General features: G+C 39.7%; 1 protein-coding gene across 1 annotated transcript; it reads right to left on the reverse strand.

The window, feature by feature from the left end:
- Window positions 1–12592: 12592 nt before the first annotated feature.
- On the reverse strand, window positions 12593–12886 carry LOC115768298 (rRNA 2'-O-methyltransferase fibrillarin-like). The gene has a single exon (XM_030712843.1). The coding sequence runs from the start codon at window positions 12884–12886 to the stop codon at window positions 12593–12595; it is 294 nt and encodes a 97-aa protein (XP_030568703.1).
- Between the last annotated feature and the right edge of the window lie 1319 nt (window positions 12887–14205).

Genomic DNA, 14205 nt, shown 5'->3' on the forward strand with positions numbered 1-14205 from the left:
CAATGAACTGACGCAGCGAAGCGAATGCCGCGTAGCGAACTCTGCGCCACTTAACGAGGGCGTCTTGTCTTTTAGGCTGAATATACTCTCTTTTTTTTGGGTGTGGGGAGTCTTAATGCGTGCCACACAAGCACTCAGACCTTCACACAGAGCGACAAAGAGAGAGAGAGAGACACAGAGAGAGAGAGAGAGAGCGAGAGCGAGAGACAGTGGAAATCGACAGCAGCAAAAGTAACTGCAAAACAGCCTTAAGAATTATGTGCCAGGCGACAAAAATGTCAACAATGCTAGAAACAAAACTCTCCACCTAGACCTTGTTTGTAGAGTTTGCTATCTTGCTGTTAAAGCTCATGTTAATTTGCCAGCAAGTGTGTGATAATTTGGCAAGTTTTTTGGCTTGCCCTGCGATCGACCTCAAGCTCATTATCAAATATGTTTGGGAAAGTTAATGTGAGACGATTTTCAAAGGATGATAAAGGAATATATACTTATTTTCAAAAGGAAGTGCAGTTCGAAATAGGCAGAAATAGATTCTTGGCGGAAGGAAACTGGGTGGAAAAGTTATATCAAAGATGTTAAGCACAAACCAAAGCTATACTAGTATATATATATACCATAATAACCAAAAGCTGGAATAAATGGTTTGTGGTGAGAATATTAAAGCCGGCAAATAAACATATATAAAAGGTATATAGATATATATAACTTGTGTTCTCTATGCATCGAAGTATAGCATAGTATAAATCAATTGAACGACAGAAAGCCAATACAGTTATGCACCCTGGCATTTAGCACTTACCTGATAAATTCTACCATGTGGATGCACCAATCATAGCCGTTTGTTTATATTTGTCGCCTGGACACGACGAACGCAGCGCTAGATGCCTGACTGCCTGGCATTTTGTGGGTAAAATAGAACAAACTGCTCTGTCACTCAAATCTGACACAAGACAAATCGCATCGAATGACGGCGAATGGAATTGATCGCATCCAATCGGATTCAATGACATTTTCAAAGTTCTTGTTGTATTTTCATGTTGTTCTCACTCTTCAGTCGCTCCACGCCATTGACTCGACTATCCAAATCCGCATTCACATGCAACTTCAGTGAATTTTGCAACACTTCAGCAATCAATTCACAATTACCTCAAGCCTCTGTTTGGGCCCCCGTCAGCCCTCTTATTGTCGGACAATTCCTGCGTCGCTCGAATGCAAAAGTTCAATTCAATCTTTCGGTTGTCACTGGCAAAAGACACAGATACCCAGAGGGAAGTTCAGTTAACAGTTGAGTTGACATTTGGTGCCGCATTCGATGACATTTCGCTGTCGCTTACAAGACGGCCTTAATGACATGTCAGCGAAGGTGTCTTGTGTCTCGTGCTATAATGAAAAACAAACATTCTAGGTTAAGCAAACGCCTATCAAAAAATGTCTCTTATGTCTATAAAATCTATTTCTAAAATGGGAAAGATAGAGAGAGAGAGAGAGAGAGAGAGAGAAAAAGAGAGAGAGAGAGAGAGTGGGTGTCGAGGAGAAAGAGAGAGGGAAAGAAAAAGAGACATAGTGAGGATGAGAAATGGAGAGAGTCAAAGGGAGAATAAGAGAGAGAAAGAGAGAGAGAGAGAGAGAGAGAGAAAGAAAGATAGAGAGAGAGAGAGAGAGAGAGAAAGAGAGAGAGAGAGAAAGAGAGAGAGAGAGAAAGGAAAGAGAGCGACAAAGACAGAAGACAAGCATGCTGACATGTCATGCAGAGTGTCCTGCAAGACGGCTTGCATGACAGGTCATCAAGAGAGTCATGCATGAACGAGACCGAGAGAGAGTAAGAAAGAGAGAGAGAGAGAGAAAGAGAGAGAGAGGAAAGAGAGCGACAAAGACAGAAGACAAGCTTACTGACATGTCATGCAGAGTGTCCTGCAAAACGACTTGCATGACATGTCATCAAGAGAGTCATGCATGAACCTATCACTAGAATGTCATCGCCTTGCAGGGCAAGGCAGCTTTCATCGAATTTCCTACTGGGATATGTCAAGGCACACACAACCTCAACAACTAGCATCTGTGACTTTTCCCTCTTACTGTCACTCTCTCTCACTCTCTCCCGCTCTCTTACTCTCGCTCTCTCTCTCTTACTATCTTTTGCTTGTTGTTTAGAATTTAAATGTTGGCACACACATGTGCATTTCGTATGCGAAGTCTAATGAAACGTGTTGAAAACAATTTGTTCACCCATATTGAATTATCCACTTGAGTGCATTTCGACTTTCTTTTCAACCAAATGGGCGGCTCTAGTACAGAGGGGCGTGGCAACAATCAAATAGTGAGGGAAACTAACATTTCGACTATAACCAACTGCAATCAACCTGCCGGCCGCAGGTGCAATGCGGGGCAGGTGCGAACTATCCAGCGAAAGGTTATTCAAGGCTTTAGTTCTGTATCGATATCGTAAATATTTGACACATATGAATTTTGTGCATTTAATATTATATTAAATTTATTTTTCATGTTTCATAGAATCAGAAACAGAAATATTCCTCCAGCTTCAAATCAATTAGGTATCGTCTCGGGCCTTATCAATCTATCGAATTTCCCTTATTATCGGAATAGTTTTTGGTTATCGATAAATTATCTTTGGCTTTCTGGCACGATATCATCGCAGGGTTGCTTTTTCATATTATCGAAGCATTGTCAAAAATTGGCTTCATTTTCAGTCTGCCTCCGAGCCTCATCGAGTACAGACTCTTCTCTTTTCATACCCTGAACCCATTAAAAATGGGTAAAGCCATGTCCGTCCGTCCGTCCGTCCGTCCGTCTGTCAGTATGTATGAACGCAAGGATCTCAGAGCCTATAAGAGCTAGAGACCTGAAGGTAGGTGCTCCTAGTGCCTGCGCAGGTCGAGTTTGTTTCCGATAATTACTCAGTTTCCAAGCAATCGATAAAAATATCGATATCGATATCCGGTTTTTTGGGGAATTTTGGTAAATAATAAGAGCTAGAGTCACCAAACTTGACATATAGCTTCTAAAATAGAATATATATATGCATTTGATGTTGCAAGAAGAGGGTTCAGGGTAATCCCTAGTCGGGAGCTCCCGACTAGAACCTCTTACTTGTTTAATTTTCTTTTGGGACTTCGCTTGGCTTCGACGCAATTTGTGTGATTCCTGAAGAAGCAAGTTCACAGAAATATTTCTGAGTTTGGAGCCTTGCGTTCGATAAATCTTTAAGATCGGTGGAGTCTTTTTTGAACTTTTACTGTGAACTTGAAATTGTATCCTTTAGCCAGAGATAAAACTAGCTGGAGCTCAGAGTGGAAGCCAGCTTGAAACTGATGCAGGCAGCTAGACAGCAAGCATTTGATAGTCTCGAGACATTTAAAAGTAAACTAAGCCCATCTGAAGCCCTTTATAAAATCAAAACAAGTTTGAAGCTACAACAAAAGCAAACCACAGCCAAAACCGAAGACTTCACTGAGCCTCAAAGTGCACCCAATGCTTTAACTGTATCGCTGAAAACTCCATACAACCTTGTCAGCCCCTTTCCACACTGAGCAGCGGATTTGCCGAAACGAGTGAATGCAATATATCGTTCGTTTTTAATGCAAAGCCTTGGAAATGAATTGCAGCTGATTGAATGAAACTTCAGCTTTGGCTTCTCGTTACCTTTGACTTTCAATTATTAACAAAAAAAACTGCATTTTCGTATTTATCTTAAACGGTATAAAAAGAATATCTTTAGCAGAGTGAATATCTTCTGAGAAGAGTAAAGCTCTTACATGCTGAGTTTGATGAAAATTATCTTGGAAAATAGAATATCTCGACCGATTGCTGCCATTGAGCTAAATTATAAAGTCAAGATATGTTGATAACCAAAAAAAGTTCTTCATACAAGAGCCTAATTTTTGATCAATCGTTTCTTTGGCACATATATAAATATATATATGTATATATTAAGGATTAAAGCCTGAAGTTAACTAGAGTTGTGTCGTTTAGTTCAGACCAAGTTCGATTGAACGGGTAATTAAAATGAACTACTGAACTTATTCAGTGATTAGTGAACTAAATCGGTCAGTTAGTTCACTCGTTCAGCTATTCAGTGGTTCATGAACGATGTATTCTCCACTCGTTCAGTCGGTCATTCTTGATACTCGTTCAGTCGATCATGAACGATGTAACTCAGCAACTCAGCAGTTCAGTCGTTCCTGAACTATACATTCTTTTGAGATGTTCAGTTCTTAATAAACATAAAAGATAGCTGGATTCTAATTTCAATTTTGATTTGACTGCATAACTGAACTAAGCGAATAGTTCGTGACCGACTGAATAGCTAAGCAGAAGTCATCGTTCATGACCGACTAAATAGCAGCTGAACGAGTGAACCAGAAAATGAACCAGTGAACTTATTCAGCAAATTGAACTAGAAATTGCCACTCTAATGTTAACTCGAAAAATTCAGCTTTAACGAAGCGAGCCTGCGAGCTGCGTTCGTCATCAATCAAACAGCTCCTCAACAATCAGTCAGTCAGTCAGTCAGTCACACATGTGCAGTCAACGATTAAAATGCTTAACATTTTTGCAGCTGGCTAAAACTCGTAGCGCATTTCTTGAGGCGCGCCTCTTTCATGTTGTCTTGGATTTATCTAGAGAAAAGTAACAAAAAAAAATTTATGCTCGGAAATTTCACTGCATTTTCTCCTGCAAAACATAAAAAGACTCGTCGCAACTCGACTCCAGTTGAGTTGAGTTGCGTTAAGTTGCGTTGATACCTTAAGCTCTTAGCCTGGATTTACCCAAATGCAAGTTGAAACTTTCACCCCACCCCAGCCCCCTCCTGGCCTTGCCCCTCACTCTTCAAATGCCACTTGAAGACAGCGGAAAAGCGTAAAACTTATAAAAATTTCTACACATGATTTCGCTTTATTGCTTTATGACACCGCTTTTGTCTGTGTGCGTGTGCGTGTGCGTGCGTGTGTGTGTGTGCGTGTGTGTGTGTGTGTGTATCTCGGGCTGGCTTGAAGCCTTTGTGGGGGCTGTTCCTAGTGTTGGGCTGGATTTTCTGTGCTTATGAATATTTCAAAGCGCATAAAAGACGGAATGCTACAGTCGACGCTTGCACGATACCCTGTTCATGTTAGGGATGGACAAACTATCGATGCTATCGATAAATTCGATAAGTCATAACCCTACTTAGTTGTCTGCATCGATATGGAAAAAGGCTATGGCTTTATTCAAATGTAAATATGCGAGTTGCAGCGAAGTTGAAATTGTATAGAAAACTTCGATGCTACGAACTTCGATAAAACTGAATTGAACGTCGCTTTTCGAGCTCAAAAATCGATTGATGGCTCTCAAACTGTAATTTTGGAAAATGTTGCCTAAAATAGATTTGGCTTAATCTTTCATTGAGGTCGTCTAGCAATATTCTAACTCCAATATGTAGAAGATACGAACATTACATCCAAACCAATATACCCTCTCAGCAGCTAGCTAACAGTGCATAAGAACTTGGATACAATAGCTTGGTAGTGTCTTTGCTGCAGCCTGGCAACCCTGTTTTCTGCACACACACACACACACACCCGTCAACCCGCCTCTCTATTCGCCTCGCACTTTTTTCACCTCTGCCCTCTCTCGTGCTCTCTTTGCTTTGTTTCATACGTTTATGAATCTATTCAGAGCAACCACAAGTGCTTGGGATTCCCCGAACCTCAGGCCGGGTCAAGGGGTAAACGTTCCCATCACCCCCCACCCCCCACCCCGCCCTTCTCCTTCACCCAATCATAACTTTTGATGTTATTTTTTTCAGAGCGCGTGCTGTGAATAGTCAATAAATAAACAATTTTTGACGCTCTAAAAATACACATGAAATCTTTTTGTGGTTCCCATTGGCACACTTTGTATTCACACATCCCCTCCCCTCCCCCCCCCCTACCCCCTCCACCATTCACAAGCATTTTCAGAAATCCCTGCAGAGTCTATACGCAAGGAGGCTTATCATGTCGATTTTGTCCTTTGTCCTTTGTCGTTTGGCCCTTTCCCAGTATATTTGTCGGTATCCTCTTTTATTGGATAAACAAGCAAAAGGCTCTAGTCGGGCGTTCCCGACTAGGAAATACCCTGAAGCCTCATCTCAATTCGGCAACATTATTTTTGGTCAAAATTCATGTAAAAAAGATACCCTCCAATATCTCATATCCCTCTAATATCCCCATAGCCTGTTCAAATATCAACAGATCTTCGTGATTTCTGGATTTTAGTTCAGAGGCTTGCCTCTAGATAATGTTATTCTCGTTCAAAATTCATGTATTTTTTGTTAAACATTTAAATCCATAAATTTCATGTTCATTTTTCTTAAGTTTTTAACTTTCCTCGATGCAACTTGTCTCTTGAAATTCCCATACCTTATCGCAGCATTATCCAATTTCTATTGAGCAACAGCTCAGTAGGCTTTTAAAAAAGGGAAATTTATCGAATTCCCTCTTGTAGTCGAAGTACTTTTTGCCTATCGATAAGCTGTCTTTAGATTTCGTATACGTTATCAGCGCAGGGTTGCTTTTGAGCAGTTCCCATTTCTTATTATCGAAGTAGGCATTGAATCAGTCGACGTTTTCCAGGTCCGAAGAGGCAACTGGCCTCAGTCCTCGTCCTCAGTCTGCCTCTGAGCCTCATCGAGTACAGACTCCTATTTATCTGCTTTTTTCTTAAAAATATTTTTGTTCCTTTTTTATTTTTTGGTTTATTTGTTTGTCTAAATAAACGACTTATTTTCTTTTTAATTTTATTATTTTTGTATCAATTTGGCATTGGTATTTCTCTACGCTATCCTCGCCATCATCGTCTGTTTCGCAAGTTTCTTTTATTTATCTGTTCTGAGCATGTTCTGCTCAGTTTTGCATTTTTTTTCTTCAATTTATTTTCAATTTCCCACGCTTCATATGTGTGGTTCTCAGGAAAGATCTATGCAACGCGTATTAAACAGTCTATTCTTATACGATACGATACGATACGATACGATACGATATGATACGATACGATATCATCGATGAGCATTTGGGTTAAATATTTTCTTAATTCAATTTGTTTGCAATTTAACATGTGCAAGAGTTGCGTGTCTTGACTTACAGGGAATAAAAACCCTGAATGCCTGAATGCAAGCGTGGCTATGAGGAGGGAATATATATATTTTACAAATTCCTAATTCCATTACGATAAAATGTTTGCTTATCCATTTTGTTGAAGTTTTGCTTAATATTTATTTTGAATTATCCAATCACGCTCTTGTATTTATTTTGTATTTAATTTGCAGACCTGTGCTTTGTGGAGATTTCTTTTGATTTTCTCCTTTAGATATTTTTTCCTCTTTCATGATAGTTTTACATTTTTTCTAGGACTCTGCTCGGCGTTCATAGATCCCTCGTGGTCTTTAGAAATAGATCTATGTAACGCATATTGAACAGGCTTGAGACCTGCGACGAAACAAAATCAACATCGTCTACGTGAATGGGCGATGTTTTCCTATTTTATATTTCTTTTTGTTTTTACTATATGATGATTTTGCATCATTTTTTTCTATTATTTATATTAACCATGTGGAAGAGTTGAGTATTTGCTGCTCTGTCGAAAAGTGAAAAGAATTTCTGCTTGCAAGGATTCTGATTCCCTTTCTTTTTTCCTTATACAAAAACCTGAATACTTGAAACGAATCCTTTTTCGTTTTAATTCCTTCTCCTGAGGTTGTTTTCCCTTTCGCATTGGCCAAAGCCTCAAATATTTGATAGCGTATCTTTTTTCCCTTTTACATAAGTAAATATATTTGAAATATTTTCCATCGGGATTTCGCTTGGCTTCGACGCAATCTGAGTGGTTTCTCAAGATGGACTTTAAAAAATCACATTTCTGGGAATATTTTTTGGGCGAAAGGCCACATAAAGTGCCTAACAGCTGGCGGTTATTTTTGTATTTTGTTCAAATTTTTGTTATACGATTATTTTTATAAACTGAATGTTGACAAAAGTAATTAATTCCAAGAGCAGCTGTTCCATGTTGATCTTACAATGTTTTCATGCTTATTTGCCCAAAGTCAACAAAAGTAACTGCGTTGATCAACATGGAATTAGGTAAACTTTAAATGGAAATGGCGTCACACAATTAACCAAAAGCTGTTCGAGCAATAACAATAGCTTACGTGAAAGTTTAAGCTGTGAATTTTCATTGGAATATCCAATATTCTTAAAAATTGTTATATATATGGAAGCAAGAGAGGTTTTTCGTAAAGCTATACCAAATGAAAATCCTGTCAGTTCTAGCAAAAGCAAACAAGTAAGAAGTTCTAGTCGGTAGCTCCCGACTACCCTGAACCCTCTTCTTTCAACATCAAATGCATATATATATTCTATTCTAGAAGCTATATGTCAAGGTTGGTGACTCTAGCTCTTATTATTTACCAAAATTGCCCAAAAAACAGGATATCGATATCGATATTTTTATCGATTGCTTGGAAACGGGGTAAGTTATCGATTATCGGAAACAAACTCGATCTGCGCAGACCTACCCTCAGGTCTTTAGCTTTTATAGGCTCTGAGATCCTTGCGTTCATACATACTGATAGACGGACATGGCTAGATCGAGAATCAAGAATATATATACTTTATGGGATCGGAGATGCTTCCTTCTGCCTGTTACATACATTTGCATTTTGCACAAATACAATATACCCTTTTTTACCCATTTTTAATGGGTTCAGGGTATAAAAATGTAACTGCAACCATGCCAGGGACCCATAATTGTTCGCTGCCCGAACTCGTTGAGAATTACAACGACGAAAGAACAGCTGACGCTCATAACTGTTAATCTTATAACATGCACAGATAATGAGAATAAAGCAGAACGGTAAAATGCAAAAAAGAATAACAAATATGCATAACTTTAATGCAGATTTAATTTCTCCGATTTCTGTGAGCCGTACACGACCTGCTAATTAAATGCGCACAGGCGCGGCACATGCGGACAGTTATGAGGGGTGGGGTGGGGTGGGGTGAGGTGAGGGGCGTAATGGTTACTCAAATGGTGGGCGTGTCCAAATCGGCTGCTTAAGCAAGAAATCATTTTATTTGAAAACTTTATTTCCACTCTGTACTTTGGGGCTTTTGTCGCCGTGTGTCGCATTGTTGTTGCAATGTCAACGAGAATAACAACAACAACAACAACAACAAGTACAAGTACAGCAATAAAAAGAAGAGCAACAAAAAAAGAAGAGCAACAAAGCGACAGGCGCAAAGCACATGGCAAAACAGCAACAAAGTTTAACTGTAACAATAACCAAAGTCAAAGTTTGTCGGCAAAGTTTTTGTATTTGCTTAGCGTGTGTTTGTGTGTGTGTGTGTGTGTGAGCGTGTGCCTATGTTTTTGCCTGTGTGTGCGTGTCTGTGTGTCAACTGTGTCGGAACATCTACGGGAAACAAATTCATTTCAATTGTTCATTTGCCTGCTGCTACATACACATGCAAGCATCTGCATGCATACACACACACATGCAAGCATATGCATGCATACACACACATGCAAGCATCTGCATGCATACACACACATGCAAGCATCTGCATGCATACACACACATGCAAGCATCTGCATGCATACACACACATGCAAGCATCTGCATGCATAAACACACACATGCGAGCATCTGCATGCATACATACATACATGCAAGCATCTGCATACATACATACATACACACATGCATACACACATGCTTGACTGTTGCCAGAAAATATTCTGTACCAGAAATAGCCAGAAAATGTACCAAAAGCACATAACTCATATTGCAAGTCCCCCAGATGGGCATGGCCAGCTCAGAAGAGGCTTATCCTTTCGATCACGATTATATAGTGAACGCCTACTGCCCGATATACACATTTTCACAAGCCCGTCATACCCTTTGTGTTCAATAGGTGTAGGGCATTAAAAGTACCTCTGCGTGCAGTGTACCATTGCATAAATCAAGTAACAGTTTTGGTACATTTGCAGCAGATGGTCTGGCAACCATGCGAGGGAATTTTTTAATAAAATGCCAGTTCGGAACTTAAAGACGGCTGCTGCTGCTGCTGGCGGCGGCAGGGTTGCCACCAGGTCATCTAAACGCTGCCCACAGCGGTGGCAATACCTGCAGCTTTTGACTTGTTGCCACATTTTCTTTGTTTTTCTCAGACAAACAAAAAATTTTGCGTTTACTACTTTTGCAGTTGTTTAGCCCAAGGTCTTATCGGCTTGAACAACAGGTGAAAATCCTTTAAGTTGTTGTTCTTACACACGATTAAACCGATTGAAGATGCGAAAAACGGTTGGATTATTTGCTTGTGAGCATATGTTACAGTCTGAAGAAGGCATTCATAAAGTGAATATATTACAGATCAGAATAGAGGCAAAAGAGAAGAAACATCAAATGATTACATATATGCTAAATCATATATATACATATATATGCTCCTATATTCCACCCAAGTCGAGTACATCCATTCCATTTCCAAAAGTTCCATGAAATGCTTGTAATAACTTTGTAATTTAAGCATAAATCAAGAACTAAATGAGCTATTGTATGTAGGCTCTCGTATAGTGTACACATATTTGGAATATATTTGAATTTTTGAATACCTCCGTTTCTACATAAATTGATAAATATAAAAACCTCATTAGCTCCTAGCATATGCACATATTTGAATGCCCTATGCTTGCGCTGAAGATATCATAAAGATCGGACAATAAATACCGAGCAACACATTTCCCAAAGTGGGGTGGGGTAGAAACAAGAAGAAGCACAGCTACAGCATGTGTGTGTGTGTGTGTGTGTGTGTGTGTCTCTATAAGTACGTACACCTACAAATACCCAAATATATGTATATAGAAGGAAACTAGATTGTTTAAAAGGGCAAATCGGCGTTATGTTCGGGTTATCCTATAAACCCGCCCGACCGACCCCCCCCCCCCCCCCCCCCTCTCCCCCACCAACAGCTTCACATTTTTTTTCAGTGCAACTTTTGCTGCAACAAGCACCAAAAAAAAGTTGTCTGAAACAAACGAGCGAAAATAATTCAACGAGAAATAAAAAACTTAATTAAGCATTTTGTTGAACAACATTTGCCATGAAATAAATCACAAAACAGTTTAGGAACGGCAGCAAATGCAACTGAATTGAGTTATAGTGTTGGAAAACACACTTTTAATGAACATCATACACCATCCAAGCTGAAGCAGCGACAAATTTATTAAAGTTCATTTGTACTCTGGGTAAGAGCATCATTTGCGGCTGCGAGGCAGCATTGCAATCGGGTAAGCGTTAGGGCATTACCCGGCCTTGCACGGCCTAGGCTCGTAATCACACATTGGTGCACAACACTGCCAGAAAACTGTCTTAACATAAGTTTCATTTAACTCTAAGCCTTGCTAAATTTACATTTCCAAGCACACAAAGTGCAGCTAAGAAATTTCCACAAAACCAAATGAATTTTTGGGGAATTTTTGGGGATTTTTGCGTTCATAAGTTTACCAACAAAACACGTCATCAATTGAACAGCTGTTCCCAAATGCTTTCCATCGACGACAATTTGGGTATATAAGACCCGATGTGATGTGTAGAAGGCATCCGAGAGTTTCATTGCGGGTTGTAATACAAAATGCGCGCTTCTATCCTTATTGCTCTGCTTGTCTTGGTCGCTGTGGCCGCTGCCAAGCGTCCTGGAGGAGGTCAAGGAGCTCAAGGAGGTCCTGAAGGTCCTGGCGGTCAGCAGGGTGGCCCGCAAGGAGGTCCTCCAGGAGGTCCTGCCAACTCCACATCTACAACGGAAGCTGGCGATGTTGCCAACACAACAGAAGCTGATGCAGCGACTTCTACTGATCTAACATCCAAATAGTTGGAAGATACCTCGCATTTTTACATATATGTATATACTATTCAAATAAAAGTCATCTAAAGCTTAAAACTTCCAAACAGATATCATTATATACTTTATAGAGAGAATCAAAAGCTATGAATGCAGTTGTACTTAAAAGTATAAAGATTTTCAGTCTGATCTACAAGGCAACTGTAAGAACTATATATGCATAATATATATATTTATATTCATTACGATCTCTATTTATGTCTATATCTAGTGTGACGATCTCTACAATCTTAAGATCAGATGCTTCCAATCAATTTCAAAACTATATTGGAAAGTTTTCAGTAAAAGAGCTTAAAGCTTGAAAAGCTTTTCTATCGATTCTTGTAAATGTCCTTGTTACTGGACTTTCAGCTAATATTCAACAATATTTGTTCAAGTTCACAATTAGGAAAATTCAATTTGAGAAATCCAAAGCTGAGCTTTTAAAGAACTTCAAACTAGTTCTCAAAGCTGTACATTAGGAAATGCTGAAATTGAATAAAAGTTTTATGACAACTTTTTTCGCCAATTTTCCACATTTGCGGGCAAAAAAGGCAAGGGGAAGGACAATCGACATAGCTTAGAGTCTCTCTATATAAACAAAAGTTTACGGTGTGCAGCTGATATTTAATTCAAATTAAATGCTATAAGTATATACAATAAGTTTAAGGATCTGCCAATTATTCGGAAGATGTAGTCGAAGCCGTCGAAGCCTCTGCAACAGCTTCTGTTGTGGTAGAAACATCGCCAGCTTCCGTTGTAGATGTGGAGTTGGAAGGACCGCCTGGAGGACCTCCTTGAGGACCTCCTTGGGGACCTCCTTGAGGACCTCCTTGCGGACCTCCTTGAGGACCTCCTTGCGGGCCACCCTGCTGACCGCCAGGACCTTCAGGACCTCCTTGAGCTCCTCCAGGACGCTTGGCAGCGGCCACAGCGACCAAGACAAGCACAGCAATAAGGATAGAAGCGCGCATTTTGTACTATTTCCCGCAATGAAACTCTCGGATGCCTTCTACACATTAAACCGGCTCTTATATACCCAACTTTTCGTACGAATACTCGAAACACAGCTGTTCAATTGATGCTGTGTTTTGTTGGCATATTTACGTCACATGCCGCATGGAAAAATGGCCCAAAATTCATTTGGCATTGTTATTGAAATTTCTGACTTGGAAGTGGAAACTTAGCAAGGTCAAGGGTTTAATTGTTGCAGGAGTCGTATGCAGACTCAAATGAGGTCTGGCATTCTTTTAAACACGCATATCGCATATGAAACTTTTTTGTTTACCATCCAAACTCAATTTCAAAGTTCTTTGTTCAAATTCATTTGAGGCGTGTTTCACACTTTTTGAAAAATCCATGGGAGTCAAAGATTTGGTGTTTGGCCTTTTGCCTGCAAATTCATTTGCATGGATCTACATAAAAAATCATTTGAGACGTGTTTCACATTTCTTTGCAAAATCGAAGCTTCTTCGGTGGAAAGTAATTTTTTGCGGAATTTTCAGCTGTGTTCGATTTGCATCAAACTCATATTCAATGCTCTATATGAGAATAAAATGAATATGTGTTTCAGCGATTTGGGAAATTCCAATCGAAAAGTTTCAAAATCATTTTCAAAGCTATTCGAGAACATTAATTTTATAGCCCAAGTGCCACGGGCAAGGCCGGGCTATACGCGCTAGTATATTATATATTATGAATCATAAACTGTCCAAACTTTTAAGAGCCTCTCTTCGAAGTGCTTGCACCTGCAGCACAGTTAAGTAGCATGGCCACGCCCACACACACACACACACACACATTATTGGCTGATTGTATTGTGCAGATAATTGGAAATTTGGCGAACATCTATTCTGGGGCCCCTCGGCCGCTAGCCCTGAATTGTTTGCTGGAAAATTGTTTGCTATTTAATTTTATTTGGTCAATTTGCGACAAACAACATGTTAACTTGTTGTAGCACACCCAACAGCAACAACAACAACAACAACAACAAGCCCGGCCAACACAAGCTGCCAAATGCTGTGGCGACAAACTGAAACCTCAACGAAACAGGACAACAACAAGGACAAAGGATTATAGGTATTAAAAGTTATAAAACAACAAGATTATGGGTTTAGCAATACAAATACACAAACAGTACGCTGTGTGTAAGTGTATGAGTGTGTGTGTGTGTGTGTGTGTGTGTGTGTGTGTGTGTGTAAGTGTGTGTGTGTGTAGCCTCCACTTGTTATGATATTGACCAAGAAGAACGACAAAAGCAGAAACAAGCACAGGCACATGGCAAAACTAAAAC

This window comes from Drosophila novamexicana, unplaced genomic scaffold (assembly GCF_003285875.2).
Source record: "Drosophila novamexicana strain 15010-1031.04,08,12 unplaced genomic scaffold, DnovRS2.1 tig00001752-arrow-arrow-pilon, whole genome shotgun sequence".
NCBI classification, from domain to species: Eukaryota; Metazoa; Arthropoda; class Insecta; order Diptera; family Drosophilidae; genus Drosophila; species Drosophila novamexicana.